At 43.4% G+C, this 22,113-nt stretch overlaps 1 protein-coding gene across 5 annotated transcripts in view; it reads left to right on the forward strand.

Annotated features, from left to right (window-relative positions):
* Positions 1–14,730, forward strand: part of ABCC5 (ATP binding cassette subfamily C member 5) — a 343,171-nt gene extending 328,441 nt beyond the window's left edge. For all 5 annotated transcript variants that reach the window (XM_085635623.1, XM_085635619.1, XM_085635620.1 and 2 more), the window contains 4 exons: positions 99–177; positions 2,045–2,158; positions 10,364–10,528; positions 14,201–14,730. In XM_085635623.1, the coding sequence (XP_085491749.1) occupies positions 99–177; positions 2,045–2,158; positions 10,364–10,528; positions 14,201–14,302 (460 nt within the window). In that variant the 3' untranslated portion in view covers positions 14,303–14,730. The remainder of the gene's footprint in view (positions 1–98; positions 178–2,044; positions 2,159–10,363; positions 10,529–14,200) is intronic.
* Positions 14,731–22,113: the final 7,383 nt, after the last annotated feature.

Genomic DNA, 22,113 nt, shown 5'->3' on the forward strand with positions numbered 1-22,113 from the left:
AACAGAATTATTATCCAAACTTTGCAAAAAATTGTTGTGGAGTTAACATTTTTTGTTACATTGTTTTTAATACCTTTCTGTTTTTGTGGCACATTTAGATCAAACTTGGACCCTTTTAACCAGTATGGAGAAGATCAAATCTGGGATGCCTTGGAAAGAACACATATGAAAGAATGTGTAAGTGTCCTAGTTCTGGCATAAGAGTGTCTGCATCCATTGTCATACCATCTTGTTCTCTGGTTAGACAAACAAATGTGCAAGCAATGTGATTGTTATGTGGTGAAGAGACAACTGCTAAATTAGTAGCTATACTGAAATTAAAATCTCGCTTCACATGATCCACCAAACAAATACAATGGAATTGGATTACAATAACTATGCACTGATCTGGTCCAAATTTGTCGTTCTTTCTAGATTCTGTATTTGGGGTACAGATGGCTAACTTACAGGAAATAGTACCAGAGTCTCTCAAATAAATTTGAGTAGATCAACTTAAGTTATTTTCTTCATGGTATAAAAAGTTGCACCAAAGATCTGAATTCTTCTCAGTTGATTTAAATTAAGTTCCTGCCTTTAAAGCAGGAGGATCCAGTGTAAATCCCACCTCCTTAAAAAACAAAAAACAACTTAAATATAATCCGTATTTGTAAAGTGCGAACTACTCACCCATACGGGTCTCAAGGAGCTGGGGGCCGTTGTGGAAATTAAGTGAGCTATTGCCCAGAGTCGTATGGTGTTGAGCTGAGCTGCTGCTGGAGCCGGGTATCTAACCGTGAGCCCTGTGCTCTGAAGTCAGCGGCCCTAGCCGCTGCACCACACCTCTCCACCTTAGTGTGTTTAGGAGGCAGTAGTTATTTCACCCTGTAGAGCAAGATGTAGGCTAGCTTGTGTAATTACTTTCACCCAAGCAAGTGCCCACTGTTAACCTATGCTTTTTTTCAGCACCACAGAGTAGCTGAATCAGTGGCAAAGTCTTAGTCAAGCCTTCCCACCTATCTGATATATAAGATCCCCCAGTTGCAAGTGACTTTGTTCCCCTTGGGAGCTGGACATGTGATACCCCGTTTGAACCTGCCTCCAGGAGAGCAGGTGTCTACAAGGTGAAGATGGAAACATACGATTAACCCTCTTTCCTTTATAGCATTTCCTCATGCACTTGCTTTTTCTCATTTAAACCTTCCTTATTGCATTTGTTATCTCCACCACCCTTTTTCATCCTCCCCTCCAGAAGACGCCCCCCCCATCTGCAGTTTAAAATGGAATAATAGCATCCCTATAGTAGAGCCCTCAATCTCAAGAGTGAAGTGTTGTACGCTCTGTAACAAAGCCTATTGTGCGCAACACAGCACACAAAAGAAAGAATCACTGACATGTGAGGGCTGTCTGCTCCTTTTGAAAAAAAGGTTGTGATATAAACTCTATTGCCCTGGTTTCCTGTACTTTTCCCCACTTCCCTCCTACCCACCCAACCCTGAGAAAAGAGCAAATGACTTCCCCTTTCTGCATGGGTTGGGACTCGCCTAGATTCTTAATTTCCCCTATGTGATGTTCTACGATTCCTCTTCGGAGTATGAAGGCTCCCAATGAAGCGCAGATGTAAATGGGAAGTTTCTCTTTCTATCGGTGCATCTTATTTGTGCTGAGCTTTCAGATAGTGGAGCAGATATGCCCGGCCCTTTCCACTACGTGCAGTGTCTGCACCAATGATTAGTTATGCATTTCATTACTATAAAGAATTGTGTGAATGTTAGCATTTATTTTGGATAGATATATTTATTTTACAATTACCGCTGCTTAATATCTTTTATGCAGTTACACAATTGTTTTTTTCATAGTCTTTAGTTTTTATTTCTGTTTTTCATGTTAATCCGTTATGTGATGTATCTTCAGGATAATCTGACGTGTATCCAGGATTATGTGACCTCAGTGTTAAGTTATGCAGTTGGGGTGTAGAACTGGGCTCATTTTTCTGCTGTGCATGCTATTGGAAAATACCTGCCTCCGACAGGATGATTTATTTTTCTGACATTTTATTGTCTTCCAGATTTCTCAACTACCTCTGAAACTTGAATGTGAAGTGATGGAGAATGGTGAAAATTTCTCCGTGGGTGAACGACAGCTATTGTGCATTGCAAGATGCCTACTGCGTCGGTGTAAGGTAAGGATGTTCTGGTTAGCAGAGTGCATTGAATACTGTGCAGGTTGCGTGTGCAAGAAGTCAGAAAGGTATAGGAAGATGAACATAGTATGTTTGCCCTAATGCATTCTGGGTTTCTTAAGAAAGCTCCCTGGATACTTACTGGTTTTAAAAAATCATATTTCTTGAGTCTGTCTCATCCTTTGTAATGCAAGGGAGCTCGTCCTTTAAAGGAAAATGATAGAGTTGCATTTTATCGACCATAAATAAAGAGCCAAGGGAAGGGAGCCTAATGTGCATAGTGATAAATTGTGAAATGTTATGTGATTCTTTGGGAAACTGATGAAGGAAGATTTAGGAGCGGTCGATATAGAGGCTGATTGGGAGGGTGGGGGGAGCACGCTCTAGACCAGCACCAGTAAGTCAGGGGCTTACCATAGTAAGGAGACCATACGTCTTTTCATTTGGGTATAATTTATGGGATTGGAGTTTATTAGGATAAAGACACATCAGAGACTGTTCAGATGATGATTAACAGCATAGAGAATGTTCTACAACGCAGTTTCATTGAATATTGAAGGTGCCTGAATCTGAGCGTGGATGCATGATAAATAGGGGAGCGGATGGATATAATAGAGGCACGCCATTCAGTGGTTTGGGTGATATCGAGGACCAAGAGACCGAAGGCTGAGTAGTTTGTCAGTCACTAGAACCATGATATGGTAACATAGGACATTTTATCCATTATGTGTTTTTATACTATGTTTATTTTGTGGTAGTCAACTTGAAAAAGTATTAGAAACATCTTTTACAAACCTCCTTTTTTTTAAGGAAAAAAAAAAGCAGGACAGTGTAAGCAGATAACCTGACATAAAACTATTTTTAAAAACTGTCACTATGCTTTAACACTTCACTCTTATCAAGTGTCCTGTCATGCCACACAGCTAGGACAGCTCCTTCTTTCAACTCCTGGAAGTAGAATCCTGAAGTACTGAAGTCGGCCTTTTTGCTTTTCTCCACATTGAAACCTTTTCCAAACCTTTAAAATAGTGTTAATAGTGTTTCATTCAACAGCTAAGGTTATTTGAAGTGTTATTAAAAATATTTCTAAAAGGAATTGTCTTTTTCACAAAATGCCGTCTTTACATGTGATGTACCTCTGCATAGTCTGTCCACCAGAGAATCATGTTCCTAGGGACTACCAACCTTGCCAGAAAATATCTATGCCACCCTGAAGAACAGGGCAAAGATCGCACTTCCCAGCCTACAGGTGAGAAGCCTGGAATTTGCCTCTGGACGATTTAGAGGGCCTAAAGAAGGGGCTTCGTCTGCAAACATAACTTCTGTTCTCTCTAAGAACTCCAGTAGTGGGAAATTTTAGAGAAGAATTCAAGTCATAAAAAGATGCTGTTCCATGAAGATGTTAAGGATCATCGCGCTGTGCTCACCATCGAAGGTAGGCTCACAGTCAAGGCAACTCTGGACAGTGTCAAAGCTTCACTTCTGTTAAATATCAAAATATTGTTCGATGTCGACCGTCCACTCTTCATCGACCTCAATGTGGAAGGCATCTGCTTCGAGCAGAATAACTTTGAGGAATGGGACGCTAAGCTGAAATGAACGACACAACCCGAGACTCCTGAGTACTCCATGCCATTCTCACCAACTCATGAAGTGACTCTTTCAGTACACTTTCAGCAACGCCTCCTTCGACAATACCTGTGTATATGCGGTTTTGCTTTCTCTTCTAGCTTTTCTTCAATAGCCTGTGCCTTTACTATTGGCAAGTACTTAAATTCCTCCTTCAGCCCAGTGATGTAGATCCGCATCTGTGTCAAGGGAACCATGCCACAAACGTTCTCACAGGCAATCTAGGTTTTCCTCTAGAAAAAGGTGCAGAAGATCATGCTTCTGCCATTCTATGCAGTCCAGGGAGAGGTCAAGGTCTTGTTCATGTACATCACATTATACTTTTTATTCGTTTGGTTGTGCTTGACATGTTTGATGCCTGAGGTACAGGAGCACATTATAAACTTTTGATTCTTTGGAAATGCTCGTTTCAGATCCCATGCAGATGATGGAATGCACTGCATGAGAGCAGAGATAGAAACCGAAAAGGCGGTCTGCTTGGTAGAGAATGAGGACTATAGAAATCCTTTGACAGGTGTTATTTCCTGCAGATATTCAAAGCCCGCAATGTTGGCAACAACAGCCCTACCATCAGGAGTCTTTGTGGGAGAGGAGCTCACCAGTCATCAGGTGCTGCCAGAAAAAGACCGCTAAAGCAGTGACTCCCTTCTTCCCCCTTCTCTGTTTGTCACAAACCATCTGCAAAAGTGGCACAGAATAACAGTAGACAGATGGGTTCCAAATAGTTAACAAAATGGATAATCACAGATTAAAATCCTTTCCTTCTTGTTCTTCTCTGAAACAATATTAGTTTTATTGAGCAGCTCCGAAAGGTCAACGCCTTGCTATGAGATACGTGTGGCTAAGGTGGTCCATGATCACTAGAAATTAATGGGATTTTTTCCAATTACTTTCTAGTGCAGAGCCTTTCTTTCTCAGAACAACCCACAGTTGCATCAAGGGGACTAGATGGACCCCTACTTACACATCTTGTTCGCAAAGAACCACCAGAAGGTTCTAAGATTTACAGTGGACAAAGATTATTTCCACTTCAAGGTCCTTCCATTCGGACTAAATTCTGCTCCAAGAACTTTTTGCAAATGTATGGTCATGTGATTCTTTCCCTATTAGGATGACTGGTTAATCAAGGCTATGTCAGAAGAAGTTCTAAATCATTACCAAATGGATTTAGGGATTATTTGCTGACTAGGTTACATGTCCACTTCAAGAAGCTAACTGTAGTTTCAGGGCATTCAGTCCATTATTTGGGCACAATTCTGGACATTCGGGTCACGAGCATATCCTTTGGAGGAGAGACTGTCATCTATCTGAAATGTTGCAGTCTGCTAAGAACCCCTCATCCAATGACATGCCGGATATTGTCTCTGCTAGGATTGATGGCCTCTTGCATCTTTCTGGTTCCTCATGCCGGTCTTCACGATACCTCTTCAGCAGTGCCTACATGATCAATGGTGCAAACTGACTGGCAAAGTGGAAGACGCACTCCCTCTATCCTGATCTGCAATTCAATCAGTTCCTTCGATATGCCAGTATCAAAATCTGATGATGGCCGCCCTCCTCATCGGGAAATCTCAACATGGACAATTGTCACAGACGCAACTCTTGTAGGAAGGGTTATTTACATGGACCACCTTCAAGTTTAGGGAAGTTGGAAAGTGAATGAGAGGTCTTGCGACATCAGTCTGCTGGAACTAAGGATATTCGAAGCGGTCATAAGCCGTACCTGATGGGGGCACAAGTTATGGTTCTTTACAACAACAATAACTGGAGAATTTCAGTGATTTTTAAATTTTGTTGGCAAACACAGTTTCACTTTAACTAGTTTTTTCATAGAACAGCGAGATATAAATGTAGGTAAATATATTCACTCAAAACACCGTTAAAATGAAGCTATCCTTACAAAGCAAAACCTAATGACCAGTGCAATAGTCATGACCGTACCCTGATGTGACCGATGCAATACAAATGTTGTAAATCGCACCTTATTAGATTACATACTAATTTATCATTAACATTTTGAAGGCGATGACTATGAATGTAATTGTAGAAAAGTGCCTCTTTTTGTATGATCGCCACCCAAATTTCCGACTGATGCTGCTGGTTTTTTATCTTTGTAGCGCACTGAGCCCTGCTGTAGTGCATGTGTTCTGACCCCTTAAAGTTGTGTGCCATCGGCTAACACCCGATTGGCTTACTTAAATTACCTACAAGTTCCTATTATTTGGTACAAGAGTTACCCCATGGCTAGTAATTTAAATGTCAAAAGTGGACTGCAGCACTTAATTGTGGTACCACTAAAGTGACCAGGTGAAAACATGGCTTTAGGTCTGCCATCTCAGCCTAGTCGGGCTGCCTCAAACCTGCCAACTCAGAATGGCAATATAAATCCATTTTGACAGGTTAAAACCTCCCTTTTTAATATTAATAAGTCACCCCTAAGGAATGCTTTGCAAGCCCACAAGGCAGGGGGCATGTTTCTCATGTGCTCGACATGCTCAAACAGCGAAAACTCAAAATTGCCATTTTTACTATTGCAAGGCTGGTAGCCCTATTGGTAATCTAGTGCTGCATTAGCCATTACGCTAAGTGCTATCTTCCATTTGGGACTACCACAGATAGTAAGTACTCAGAGGTATCAATGAATCATTGTATTAAACCCGACTCTCGCTGAAGCCAGATCTAAAGTAACGTTCAAAGTAAAGGTGCCTTTAGAAAGTTCCCACTTTGTTGCCATACCTGTGGTGGCACTTCCCGACTGTCTGCAGCAGTTGTCACCTGAGACAACAGGCTGCCCCCTTGCCAGGAAGTGTGAAGTGCTTCCAGTAACAGGGAACAGAGTTGTTGGTGGTTGAAGGTGTGACCTCCGACAGTAGGATAGCCACCGCTACCTGCTGATGACCACAGATGTCTGCTTCAAACAGGCAAATGGCAAAAATGAATCACTAGGCAACGTACAGGTCTAAAACATCTGATAACAGACCTTCAAGTAGAAATTGTTAAAAGAAAACAACTCCATGTACCAAGAGAATTCGCAAAGATATTATTGAATTTTAATTACAAAATCATTAAAAAGGTGGCTAAACATTACAACAACCATTATTTAAAAATTGATAACATGTCGATCACTTCATTTTTCCATACACAGTTTAAGTTGCAGCTTATAATCCTTTTGTTCACTATCTGATTTGATATTATTCTACAAAGACTGTGAAGATCTAAGTTGATGTAAACACAGGACGTGTAATACAAAGACAAAATTCAATACAGTTAAGACAAAGGCGTAGCCACTCTAATGTCAATGGACACACCTCACATTAAACAAGTAAAGAGGTGGTGCTGGTTCTTCAAAATATCTCCGCGTTTCGGCGGTAGTGCGACTTCATCAGGAAACCACATAGAAAGACAGCATCATGACCAAATTAATAGAGGGACCTGTAACGACTCAAAACTGCCTTGATGGGGAAAATGGTCCCTAATGATACTGAAAATAGATAACTAAGGCTAATAGTTTGGTCAAAAGGTGGACAAACTTGGTATAGGTCTTCAGTTCCTGAAGGTCTAATTACTAAATGGTATATTTCTTCAGTTTCTGAGTCTTAAAAAGGAATATTAAATGTATGTTATACAAAAGGTCCAAACAGAAATTTGTAATATCTGCACGCCTTAGGCCTCTGTGGGATTTTTTAAGGGATGCCTGGGATTAATTGTTAGCCAATCCAACATCCTCACATGTAGGAAATAGGTCGGACGTGAAAACTGAATCGACCGATCCATATATACGGAATGAACTGGTCATCGCCAAAGGATATTTCCGGTAGACTTCCATTTCAGTGAAGTAAATGCGAGTCGCACCTCGACGGGCACGCTCATTTGTGTAGGCAGACAGGCAGGTATCTCCTCCAGAGGGGATACACCAGTTGCATAACCAGTTTTCCAAGAGGAGTAGCTCATTATGCTGGGTCCACCTACAGGGTTATACCCAGGGCTCCTCACAGGGTACGAAGGTTTGCGGCTCTTGAAGAAAGTACTGTGAACACTCATGGAAGAGCGCTTTACTTGTGCCAAGATGAAAGAAGTGACTTCAAGGGCTAGGTGGCTAGCCTCCTTTTTAAGCTTCAGGACCATCAAAACCTTAGGAAACCTGCTCCTCTCAAGAGCCCAGCTGCCCAGGAACTCCCGACTGCAGCTGGACGCCGAAGTACCTGCTGGGCGACAGAGTACTGGGCTTTCCGAGGTGTCCCCAAGTCTGTGGGCCTGTTGCAGAGTATACGTGGACCCTGGTCCCTCAAAAGCAAAGATTTGCTTACATGTAAGCAACCTCTGAGACTGCTGTAACCAGCTGACCAGTGGTGACAGGGCCTGCACTGGAGACCAGTGGTGCATTGTGAGAGACATCCCTGAGGCCAGAGATGACCCCCGATGCCTGTAGATACCAGAATGGCTGCAGAAATACTTACCTCATCTCTTCAGCATCTGAGACCTCGTCTGCATCCTGTATCCCCAGCATCAGGACCACTTCTTAGCTGGACAGCAATACAGGATACAAGTACAAAAAGGTCCCGAAGCCTGTTGGAACTGACCACTAACTGTCTCCCTGGACTCCAGTGGTCCCTGTCATGGGCCCTCACCCTGTTGTGGCCCGTCCAAGAGAAGATTGGTAGTCCTTTTGGCCCGTTGGCTCAGAACCTGCTAAACAGATTACAATTTATTATACTTAAAAGAATTATTTTCCATTTGAAAAAGCATATCGCTGGTGTCCTTCAATAGATTTCTGCCATTTTGGAATTTATTTAAGGGTAAAACTAAAACTTATTTTTATAATTTGTGTCAGATTTGTATTGTGCTACGGTCCTATTAAGTATTTTGGTTCATGCTTTACATTTGTTTCTTTAATTAAGCCTGCCTGCTCTGTGACCACAGCTACCCTGTACTAAGGGCTTTATTAAAAAAACCTAACTGGACCAATAAAGATTGTGACATGATTACATGGTGAGGTCTCACAACCGCACCGCATAAAACATCCTTTTCCTTAAGTAGTAGTATTTAATTGTTTGTGTACGTGTTGCTGTTTAATTACATTGTGCTTTTTAGGTGTTACTTACTTTTGTTGTGTAGTAAGCATTACATTTGGTGTGCGAGTTATGGTATGCATGGCTACTGTGTGAGTTATAGATTGTGGTGCCAACCATAACTGGGGTATTGCAGTTGTTTTTAGATTTAGTTTTATGGCTTAGCTTCACTTTAAGTGTGTTTTAAGTGAATTTTAGGTTTTTAAATAATCCTTAATGATGACTTCATTCAACTTTTTTGAATGTTCCCGCTGTACACAGCAGCAGTTAGCAGCTGGGACTGGACTCTGGCCAGGACCTACTCTTAACCTGTAGTAAGCAGCCAACCCCCACTACGCATGGCCCAATTAACGAATTATGGGCTCTTGTTGGACCTCCGTGGGGTTTGCAAGCCCGGTACTGGGTACACTGAACCTGATAATGGGTTCCACAAGAGCCGAAGAGCCCTTGCCCTTAGCATTAGTGAACCACAAGTTACGGTTCATGAAGCTTTGAACCTTGCTGTGAGTTCTCGAACCTGCAGCAAAATCTTATTTTCATTTTTGTTACCTCCAGGGAAGGGAATGGAGGTGCACCTTTGGGCCACCCAACACCTGAGCCACGGACGATGCTTCCTCCGTCCACTCGTGGCTCTTTCACTTTTTCTTAGGGCATGGAGACTTTGACCCATGGCCTGTAATGGCGTACACAATTACATTTTGTATGTTGTTGCTAGCCAGTCTGACTGCTCAGGTTCATAAATTTGTATTTGGGTTTACACTCCCCAAAATGGATGACTGGCAAAAAAAACTCCCACATCCAATCAGATGTGTTTATTTTTTAATTTGGTTCTGCCACTGGTCTCTGAACCCATCCACGGTGGTTCCAGATAGCTTTAACACTTTAACTCTTAAAAGACCACATGATGCGTTTGTGCAATACTACTTTCTAGAAAACTACTGAATGGATTTACTCCAAACTAAAGAAAAGCACTTCTGTCAGTAAAGTTCACTTTCTTGCAAAGCTATTTTTTCTGTAGAGAAGAGGAAAAATGATGAAAGTCACCTTTTTGACCCTTATTCCCCATCCACTCTTTTCTTGGTGGATATGCAAGAAGCACGCCATGCCGAATTAAAATTTAATTAAATGTTTTGGTAAGTCTTTCATTGAACGGCTCCAATGTTATTAAGAAAACAAAAAATGTCTTTTCAATGGAAACTTGATCTAACCACAACTGTGTTTCCTACCATAACGGTCTCCATATACTCTTTTACACATTTATTATGCATGTACCTCAAATGAAAATATTAAATATCTGATTAAACACTGTGCTCATAGTGAGCTGATGTAGCCTTGTAAATGCTTAGTTATGTACAAACCGAAGGGAAATATTATGGGGGAGGCTTCTCTTTAGGGAGGGGAGACTGCAAAGCAGATTAACCTGGGAAACGGGACAGTTGGGTCATGCATGGTAGAGTTCGGAGCACCATTTCCTGCCTTTGTCACATGCCTCTTCTTCTGTTGTTAGATTCTGATCCTGGATGAAGCCACCGCTGCTATGGATGCCGAGACTGACCTCCTGATCCAGGAGACTATCAGGGAGGCTTTTGGAGATTGCACAATGCTAACAATAGCTCACCGTCTCAATACTGTACTTGGCTCTGATCGCATCATGGTTCTCACGCAAGGACAGGTGAGTATCTTGAACCTGCAGATCCAGGGTGAAAAAAGCAAATTGTCCATTTAGAAAAGCTTCAAAGCACAGGCACCTTCTGATCACAGAACTGCTGGGAAAATGTCCTTTAGGACGAAGCCGAAATAACGGTGTGCCTTCACAGCGCTGTAAACAGAACAAATGCGTCTTTGGCACGCATTCGTTCTGCATGCAAGTCGTTACAACGACTTGCTTTAGGGGGGCGCACTGGTGGAGTGGTGTTGGAATTAAAGTCCAGCACCTTCCCTACTGTTGCACAGACTGGAGTTGGAATAGTAAATTAAACTATTCCAATATCCAGCGCCCCCCTAAGGCAAGTCGATAAAACAACTTGCTTGCAGAACAAATGCCTGATAAAGATGCATTCGTACAAATGACGGAGTTCTGAAGGCATGTGTGAAAAACGCATTCAGAAATCCGTCATACATTTGAACTGCTGCTTACAGGAGAGGTTTTGATTTCTAACATTTGCTATAGTGTTACCATGGGTTGATTCTGTTATGTTTACAATCATAACCAAGGAACTTATAGTGAAAAGGTATAAAACCAAAGACAGTTGCCACACAGGTTTATACTATTCTTTAAATAGGCCCCTATGTTGCGTTGCAGGTTACTGTAACCTCAGTTCTTCACCAGCAGAGGAACTCTTGATTCTGTTTACTACTTGGTGCCTTTTATGCTGCTGAAAGTCGGGGACCTGGAAACTGATATTGTATGTGCTACTAATGTTGAGTGCTCCATATATACTGGATAACCCTCGCACAAATTATTACATTTTGTGAACTAACGCAGTCTCTGTTTTTGACTTTCTAACGGTTAAATGGAGGTCAAAAAGTATGTACTTGCCAGCCTAGAAAGTACTTTGCGGCCTCATAGGACAACGTTTTACAAATACTAGTTCAATACTCCCAGCCACTCACTGGTCGTATAAGGACCATTTTATAGTTAGTTTGTTAGAGTTTGCTACCACAACTTCAACCTGTGAAATCTTCAGAACCTTAAGGGCCAGCAAGATAATTCCATTAGTTCCAGTATCACCAGCATACCAGACCCCAGGCTGGTAGTGTGAAGGCTGACTGCTTCATGGTCATTGTAGGGCTGGAACAAGGGAGATAGTCACCATGTGGTCACAGGATGGTTCAGGACGGTACATGCCCACCCTTCTCGATATCTGATGATGTTGTTCTTAATGCTTGTATTCCTCCTGTGCAGCAGACTTGTCACTCCTTGGCTCCTAGGCAATTTTTTCAGCTGAGCGGTCCTCCAGCAGGTCGTTCAGAATGGCTTGGTCAGTCTTGTGGATTAGGTCTTCTCCTCCTGGCAGGCACGTTCCAAACTCCTGGGCAGGCAGTAAAGTCATTCCTTCTTCCCCAGGTCATAGAAGCAGGGCACCTTTGCAGGTGGCCAGTGAAGGAAGATAATTGCAACCATGTAGAGGTTCCATTTCGGGGCAGGTGTCTTCTGCTTCTACATTAGTGTGCAGGTCTTTCGGTATTGAGTCAACAACATTGAACCACACACTGGTTGAGGGGTCAAGCACTCACACCACTCTGATGGTCTAAATATATTTAGACTCTTCCACTCCTGAAGGATTATTCTGTCCACGTGTTAGGATTACTAGCTTCAGCCAAAGTCCTGCATCTGCTCCCTTTTCCAAGATAGATGCTCAAACCACAGGAAAACTGGGCATGGGTGAAATTTATGAAGACAAGGGAACCTAAAGTGGACAAGGGATGGGTAAGACACATCCCCACACACTTTTGTACACTGGTTTCACGGAGGAGAATAGGAAAAGTGTACCTGCAGTCAGGAATGTGAAAGAGGGTATTGATAACTCCAACAGAAGGAAAACTACCATTTTGTGCAGTACACTCATGCTGTAGGAATGAACCCTACCTTTCACCAGTCAATCCCACTTGCACAACGTACATCCTTTGTACATGCCCAAGACGTGATGAAGACAAAGGATCCCCAGGTACGGGGACTGAATGGACTTCACTTGGGGGAAGATCTGGTATCTAGTCTCTCCACAGTGGTCCAAGTAAAATACCTGGGCCACTGGAGCATAACCTTACTGCTACATCTGCAGTGCCTTAATAGCTGGTTTTGAGGTGGTAGTACCCCCATCATCCAGAAAGTCAGTACTCTTGCACGCCTGTATAGGGTTCCCGGTTGGCAAAACCAAACACCTAATTGGAGCACATTACTCCGGTTAAACAGAAGAATGTTGAAGAACAGGGTGGCAAAGCTTTCTCAAGCCAAGGAGAAGATTCTCCGAGGTGGAAGGATGGCAATCGAGACAGGGAGGCAGCGGTAGAGCGGTGTCATAGGGAAAACAAAGTGTCAAGATGGAAACCCAGTTCATGGTCAAACCCTCCACCAAATGAAGAGGAAATTACAAAATACAGAAACAAATGAAAATGTAGAAAATGAATCTAGTGTCCAGGTATTGGAGAGTAAGCCTCCTTCACAACAGACATTCTTTTTCATTGCGTGGCATACGTAAAAATTTGTATTTTTATTTAAAAAAATAATACATAGTCGTCAAGCTGAACATGTCGTTTGGTAAAGCTATGTTGCATTCCCTTTTTATTGATCTACACATGTACCTGACCCCTTTAATTTAGAAGTTTGCAGACATCCTTCAAGACCAATCAATGGCAATGAAGGTCAACCACAATTAAAGCAGGAACTTGTCCAGGTTCTTTGAGTAGGCACAGTTAGTGTAAAATACTACCATCAAAACATGTGTAGGTGCCATTTCTTTCAGTCGCTTCTTTGCATTTGTGAGCTCTCAAAATGGACCAAGGTGGAATTTGGGTTGAGAATATTTTGTGGATTTTACAGATGTGAACCTTGTACTTAACTTAGACAATGTCTGTTAATGGGGCCTTCGATTACTATCCCTTTGCCAATGCCGGAGTTACCCATGCGTACTCATGAACTGATCTGTATCTTTGGCAAGCGGGCCGTCCATTCCTGAAAGGGGAAATATTATGAATCCTTGTCCCTTTAAGCATGACAAACTAGAGATGGGAGCTCGGGTTTTCTATGCACATCTTCTGAACCTTCTAATCTGGGTAGCAGTTATCATTCACCTTCGCTGTGTCCTCGAGGTCTCAGATCCATTCGTGAACTTCAGTGGGCAACCTATTTCTGAGGCAGCCTTTGCCAGAGGTGGCATGGTCAGTCAATGTTTTGATCCCAAAAGCCAATGAGCCAAAAGATTAAAGCCCGTGTGTGCCATTCCACAACCCTGTTGCCTCCAAGACAAGTAATTTTGATTCCAATGGTAATTCTATGATGAAGTGCATTAGCTCAGTGGAAAATGCATCCTTTTCCAGGTTTCACATAGATCTCTATAGTCCGAGAGGTTCTGGTCCTGATGCGTCCACTCAGTCTGTAGTCGATAAAACGAGAACCATTGACTTAGGTAATAATTAAACCCTGTTATTGGCAGCTAGGTGTGCTATGTAGGTGTGCCAGTTTTTACTAGTCTATTTGCATCAGCGGATCAATTCTGAGGCCATCCAACAAATATGTAGGAAATAGCCTGGTTGCAGACTAAGACCTCCATGACCCCTCCAAGTTTTTATTGCTGATTTACTACCTAGCTTGGTTATGTGATAATTTGCTTTCTTTTTACTTCAGGTGATGGAATTCGACACTCCGTCCGTGCTGTTGTCCAATGAGAACACGCGCTTCTACTCCATGTTTGCGGCGGTGGAAAACAAGATGACCACCAAGGGCTAAAAAAAAAAAAGAAGATAGCTTCGTTATGAGCCCCCACTGCGTGGGGTGTGTCCCCATACCCTGCCTGTGGCAGGTATCCCTTATTTCCGTCATAATAAAGTGAAATATTTGCCTTTACACACTCCCCCTCCCCCTTAATTTTATTTTAGCACAAACATTGGAGGACTGATTTTTTTATTTTTACTGTTTCTGAAGATATTTTGTTTTATTGTATACCATATTCATATTTACTAAGCTGATAATTGAAGATGTGTTTTGTTGAACACAGTGTAAAAAATTAAATTGCTCTGGCCCTCCCTCAAACTCCCCTGTAACGGGCCTGGGCAGCCGTGCTGTCTACATTTAGCTATACAGGAATCTGTATATAACCCAATAATTACAGTCAGGATGTAAGCTGGTTTGTTTTATATTAAAATGAGCACTGGGGTAAATATTTCAGTGCCTATTTTTTTCTATCATTTGTACAGATTACTGTACGGGAGATCTGGTTTTGATATATATATATAAATATATATGAGAATATATAATATAAAAGATGTAAATGATGACCGTCTTTGTCTCTTATTTGGGCTTGGTGTTTTGCACGTCTTCGGTTTTGAGGGTGGTCGACTGCGTATGTCTGTTTTGGCTGTCTGGAGTCTATAGAAAGTGTGCCTAGAGTGAATGTGTATGTAGCAAATCACTCTAAATTTACTTGCATTATGTTGCTTTGACTATGGGAGGGGAGAGGGATAAAGAAAAGCAAACAGAGACCCTGATGGTCCTTGCGCTCAGGCAAGGCATCAGAGTTATTTGTCATGTTACTTGATCCAGCAGTGATTATCAGTTTTGTGGACGATCCTCACAGTTTCAGAGAACAAAAGCATTGCACAACCTTCATCTTTGACTACGAACAAAAATTGGTTATCTTCAATTCGTGAAATTCAGTAAAGACAAACATTTCAGACTAATACCAACGGCAGCATGGGAGTGACCGAAGAGTGAGCTAGGCCAACCTTATGAATTTAGTAGAACTTTCCCATGTCTGCTTCCTTTTCTGCCTCCTCCAACACTCAGAAGTGGTTTAGGTGACGTGTAGTGCTTCATAAAAATTCTATTAAAAAAAAAAAATTAAGGCGGTGGCAGTTTTGTTTTTAGGATCACCGGACGAAAGGTCTGAGAAGCTTCAGCCAGCTCAAAGAGAATCATCATAACTTGTTTCTTATGGGTATTCACTCATGCAGGAAGCAGTGTCTGGCGACTTTTTTCTGGAAGTAACAAAAAAGCCAATCATATGATGTCGGTTCCTTTTTTCTGCACCTGCCACTGACGCAGGATTTGGAGTCGCTGAGAATTTTTCTCACACTATTTTGACAATTTATGTGTCTTTTTACTTCACTTTTGAATCACAACCCAGCCTTGTAGGACCTGTTGTCGGCTAATGCAGATGACTGACTTGCACACAACCCGGTTATGATGAATGCGGGGGGGACCATGTCATGACGTCATGTATTCTCTAACCGTAAATGTACACCCAAGATTGAGAAAAGGTAGGAAAGTTCTTCCTGGCCTCTATTAAGGAGAAGTCTAGGACACCATCAAGGTTACACGGTCTCTCTGATTCGGTCTCAAAGTGGATTTTCAAAAATGAAATATGAGAAATACAAGACAGATGTTCTCCTCAGGTCGTCTTCTTATCATGGGAAGAAATGTAGAGAAAAGGAGCACTCTTCCCCTTCGGAGCCAATTCCTGTTTTGCAACTATTAACACCTCAGGTGAGCTTCCTTACAGCTGCCTCCCAGATGGATGACCTTCAGAAGGCTGTGCTAGCCATTTCTGCAGCATCTCCCTTTGATGCAGTAACTTCAGTCATCAAAGTATCTCTAGACGCTACATCAATGCTCTTGGCGTCCATCCCTGCTCCAACGTAGTCTTCTCCTAGCTCTGCATTCCTTTTTAAGACATCACTGAAGCTTGTCTCCAGGGGTGTAGCTTAGTTAGCGAGATTCAGGGGGCGTGAATATCAAATGTCCCAACTAAAAGTGGTTGGCCGCAGAATGGAGGAGTGAGATGAACAAGGTTCAGTATGTACTGTTCGCATGAGGAACAGGGTCAGTATTGATTGCCATACTTGGGCCTCTGTCTAGAGTGGCACAGTGGGCGCAAAACAATGGTTTGGAATGCTCCATCAAGTGATTGCTAGTGGTTTGACTTTGCAAACATTCGTCTCTTCGGTGTTTGATTGCCAGTAGTATGCCTGGAAACCTCAGACTGGCACAACTTTTTAAGCCTACTACTGCCAATGTTCGTCAATCCTAAAAGTAGTAATTTTGCACCCATTCAAGGAGTGCTTCTATGGGTGCCGATTTACTACTTTTTGGGAAAACAGGTCAATATTTATATTTAAATTCTGGATTAAAAAAAACAAGTTAAAACCTCTCAATGAAATGAAAGCGAGAAAAAACACATACAGCAGACCCGACTCAGGCCCCGGATCCAACTACCAAGCATAGAATGGATTTATTTGGGGCGTGTAACAACCCAAACAACCCCCTTGAAGCTACGCTCTTGCTTGTCTCGATGCCGGACACAACACTTTTGGCTTTGGTCGCCAAGATGGCACTGATAATGTGCCAGTGGTATGGTTTTGCAGCGTGAATCTTTCTGGATTCACTATGCTGTGCATTATTCCGCAATCTAGTGGTTGGGTCCGGAATAGTAGTATTTCTTCTCTTTTTTTTTTTTTTGTTCTGTTTGTTGGTGGGCGTCGGCGATGTAGTACCATTTGGTGTTCTTCTGTGATGTCGACGGGCTTCCTCCGTAAGCCCCCACCTTTGGTAGCCATCTTCAGATGCTTATTTTCCGCCATTGGGTCTGGATCGTTACGGAGAAGCTTCCAAGATTGGAGAGAAGAATCGAAGAAAATAAAGAAGAAACACCGTGAGGAAGTTCTTTCGACTGCCCGGAGCAACAGAAGGTCAACGAGGAGTCGAAAATCGAGATCTTCGACGATCGAAGAATGCGCATGCAGGGGGCTCCCAGGACGCGGTAATGGACAAAACACCGTTCAAATTTTGTCAGAATTGTCACCACAAGTACGCACAGAAGGATCAGCATCCAGTCTGTAACCTGTGCCTGCCGCTGGATCATAAGACTGCCGACTGCAACGCCTGCTCTGTCTTCACCCCGAAGACTTTGAGAGTGAGAGAAAGACAGCGACGTGCCAATCACAACATCCAGGGCCAAGGACTACCGCCTTTGTTGCGAGACCTGGGTCTCTCCAGTGAAGAGGAAGATAATGTCGCCGAAGGACCAAAAGAAGACTTCGAAAGAGGTGCGGGAGTCGTCGACCCTGAAAAAACCTGACGAGTCTCGAAAAACAGGCTCATAACAAGCAAGGGGAGCCCTGGCACCTAAAAGTTTGACGACCGCGGCGGCATCCAAACCAAAACGCACCATAGGATCCTTGGATAAGGACTCCGAAACGGCAAAGGTCCTCGAAAGGACGAAGACTTCAAAAGACGCTCGACATAAGAACGCTTCGGCGTCAAAAAGAGACACAAGCCACCCTTGACAGACGAAAGTCAGAAAATCTCGACACCGAAACACATGCGGCCGAGATAGAAAGGAAGAGAAAAAGACGAAATGGCAAATGTACTACAACAAAAGAGACTTCAACGAGAACTTGAAGCAATTCAAGATTCTGCCGAAAGCAAAGGATACCACAGGGGAGACAGTAGTCGGACATAATTCCACCAACAACCGCTGAGCCAGTCGAGCAAGAACAAGAATCGTTCTTCTTCGGGGACGATGTCGAAGAAGATGAACAAACGTATGCAGAATCAGTGATCTCGGAGAATCAAGACCTCCAATTGCAAGATCTCGACGCTGAATCACCAGAGGAGGCTGTGGAGACACATCCTTCCAGGCCTTCACCCCCAGCTGACATTAGCATGTATAATCCAGTGGTTAAGAAGGCAGCAGACACGTATGGGGAGCCTCTGGAGGAGGAAAAACCACAGTCATGTTTTTTATTAGAGACACTAATGCCTACACAATCGAGAAACCATTTTCTCCCAATGCTACCAAGCGTACTAGACCAGGGAAAAGAGGCATTCAAGGAGCCAGCTGCATGCAACTCCAAGAGCTGAAAAGAAGTACAAACACTCCTCTAAAGACCCCCTTATACATCAGGGGATCAGTGCCGGCTGACTCCATTATCACATCAACGGCAAGGAAAAGAGCTAATGTCCCAGCTACAATAGGTCCACCTCCAGACAGAGTAAGCAAAAGGATGGACCTGGTAGGAAGGAAAGTGGCGGAGTGCAGCAAATCAATGGTGCATAGCCAATTCAAATGCACTGTCGAACCGACACGCCAACCAACATTGGGAAGAAGTAGGAGAGCTGTTGAAACACCTTCCTGAACAATTCCAAAAGCGAGCTACCCACCTGGTAGAGGAAGGGAAGAACATCGCAAATACATGCTTAAAATCTGCCTTAGATGCTGCCGAAACATCCAGCAGACAAATGATTGGAATCACAGAAAGGGGAAATGCATGGCTTCAAATTTCTGGATTCAAACCTGAAGTTCAGAGCAACATCATCAACTCCCTATTCAATGGGGAGCAATTGTTTGGGAGTGGGGTGGATGAGAAACTCAATCAATTGAAAAAGACAATGAAACTGCGAGGTTCATTGGAGCGCTCCAGTTCAGGGTCCTACGAAGAGGAACACCATCATGGAGACCAGCAGGTAGAGGTACGCAACACCCAACTACCTCTCATCAGGGTTTCCAGCAAATGTCCCTGCTGTGTACCCTGGTTTCATGTTTGGTATAACAGCAAAGCTGGCAGTACCAAGGCAGAGCATCCTTTCGTGGGCGCTTCCGTGGCAGAGGACAGCCACAAAGGGGAGGACAACAAACCTCAATAAAGTGACTTCAAGCACAAGACGGTACACTCCGCATCACTGAGGGTACACACAGACACAAATTTACAGTTCCTCCAGCATACCACCCCAGTAGAAGGCAGACTACAATTTTACCATCAAAAATAGTGGGAAAAAACCACAGACCAGTGGATTTTAAACCTAATACAGTACGGATACTGCATAGAGCTAACCAAACAACCTCCAGACAAATCACCAAAGAAGAACTATCTCACCTAGTCAGAGGTGCAAGAATTAAAGGAAAAATATGCGATAGAGCACGTACTGTACAGAGAGAACAACAAGGGAGTATATTCAACATACTTCCTAATCCCAAAGGTGGACGAAACATTAGCCTTAAGGTTTCTAAACAAATTCATAGACACAAAAATTCAAGATGACTACCGTACAGGAAGTGCTACCTCAGGTGCAAACAGGAGATTACATGGCAACATTAGACTTAAAGGCTGCGTACCTGCACATCCCAATGAACAAAAGACACACAAGACTATTAAGATTTGTCTGGGACAACAAACACTACCAATTCAAAGTTCTGGCTTTCGGCCTAAAATCGGCACCAAGGGTGTTCACAAAGTGCCCGGCAGCAGTAGCAGCACGTCTCAGAAGGCAAGGAATTCATGTTTACCCCTACTTAGACGACTGGTTAGTAAGGGCAAACCCATACAGCCTATGCAAACGGCATATACAACAAGTGGTAAAGACAATAGTTCTGCTGCATTTCTCCATACATGGGGAAAAATTATCAATGGAATCGGAACGCAAGAAAGTGTTCTTGGGCGCAGAGATTCACTGTGTTAGGGAAAGCATTCCCCAACGAGAAAAAAATATCAGCCCTATTAAAGGAGACTCATCTGTACCAGAAGGGGCATCATCTGACAGCGAGAAAATTACTAGGAATGATGACATCATGCATTCATTTAGTTCCCAATATTCGTCTGCACATGAGACCATTTCAAGAATGGCTCCAAACACAATGGTCACAAGCTACTGGGAGTTGGGAGGATCTAGTGGTTGTCACAAACAGTGTTCATCAGGAGATGGCAAGGTGGAACAAAACATAGCACAGGGGAGAGTTTTTACACCTCCAACTCCAACAATGACCATAACAGATGCGACCCTAGTGGGATGGGGAGCACACATGGACAATCTCAAAGTAAGGGGATTGTGGTCACCACATGATGTGGTGAAACACATCAATATCTTGGAACTAAAAACTGTGTTCTTAGGCTTTAAAGCCTTTCAGAAACAGCTATACAGGAAAAGGGTGTTGGTACAAACGGACAATACTACACCTATGTTTTATGCAAACAAACAAGGAGGGACTCACTCTGTCGCACTTTCAACGCTAGCACAACAGATTTGGAGATGGGCAATTCCAAGGGAAATAGACATCTTAGCGATACACCTGCCAGGGAAGGACAATCTGGAAGCAGACTGACTGAGCAGACAAACCACAGCATCCCACGAGTGGGAACTGAACCAAACAGAAGTGAAAACAATTTTCAAAAAATGGGGAACACCACAAATAGACCTATTTGCAACACCCCAGAATGCAAAATGTCAAAACTTATTTATTATCTTATATTTTGATTTTCAAAAACCTTTATTAACCTCTTCAGTGCCCATGACGAGATAGTCTCGTCATGGAGCTCGGTTGCGCTGTGCCCATGACGAGACTATCTCGTCATGAACCCCGCCCGCTAATGTAATGCCCGGCACAGGGCGGGGAAAGGGCGTGGCACTGAAGAGGTTTAAGGCGAGAGTCGTTGACCACAGCATTGTGCCTACATCCCTGGATGGGCCAGCAACGCAAAGTAGAGTTCTGCATAGCAATGTAGGCGGGGGAAAGATACACAGCAAGCCGCCTACAACCGCATCGGGCCGGCCGCGCCAAGTGTGGCAAATATCATTATAGGGTCATAAACAATTCAAACTAAAGAACATTAAAAAGCCACGTTACCACTTTAAGCAAAGTGAACAGTAGAAATTGCCCATTTATAATGACATAAGCTAACTGGTAAGCTCACAAGTGACTATATCATGTACCTTGTCGCCTCTGTGGGAGGTGTACCTTGGCCTGGGTGGGATCGCATGTGTATCAGTGCACATCTGTCATGTACCCCATCGCCGCTAGTGTGAGGCGCAGCGGCTGTGTCTATATCCGGTGTGTGCTCCAAAAGATAGGTTTGAAGAGGAAACCATACATCGCGTGGGCGGGAGGAAGGCAGTAAGAGCTCGGCATAAATGTTTTGCTGATCTTGACAGTAGATAAGGTCCTGCAGCCAATCCTTAAATTTGGGAGCTCTCCCTCTTCCCCATCTGCAGGCGATATGCCTCTTGGCGATAAGGAGCGCTAGGGAGATGAATCTCCGTACCTTGGCGACCAGCGTTTCAGTGGATCATAGGAGTGCAGTGAGGGGGTCGTCGGGGATGTGTAGCCCTGTCATTTGGTCAAGACCTCTGTCTAGTAGCTCTGTATGGATGGGCAGTCCCAAGCTAAATGTCTGAAATCCGCACATACGCCGTCGCAGCAGTCGTCACGAGGGTGAAGGCGTTGCAGGTGTGCTGGTGTGTAATAAAGTTGAATATATTTGTAGTGAATAATACGCAATCTACTGCTGGCGGAGATGGCCCCAGTTTGGTGACAGCAGAAGGCCCATTGTTCATCAATAACGGGGGGAAGCCCAGTTCCTTCTCCCACCGCTTCTTAGCTGAGGGAGGGTCATATATAAGGTACCTTTGGGTGATGCGGTATAACAGGGATATCACATTTGTAGGGGTAGTTTGCTGCAGAAGGGTGTGTAGGGGGGGCATGATGGGGGGGCTCCTGCAGAAAGCATCGGATTGTCGTAGTCTGATATAGTAAAACTGCTCCAGAGGAG

This window comes from Triturus cristatus, chromosome 11, assembly GCF_964204655.1.
Source record: "Triturus cristatus chromosome 11, aTriCri1.1, whole genome shotgun sequence".
NCBI lineage: Eukaryota > Metazoa > Chordata > Amphibia > Caudata > Salamandridae > Triturus > Triturus cristatus.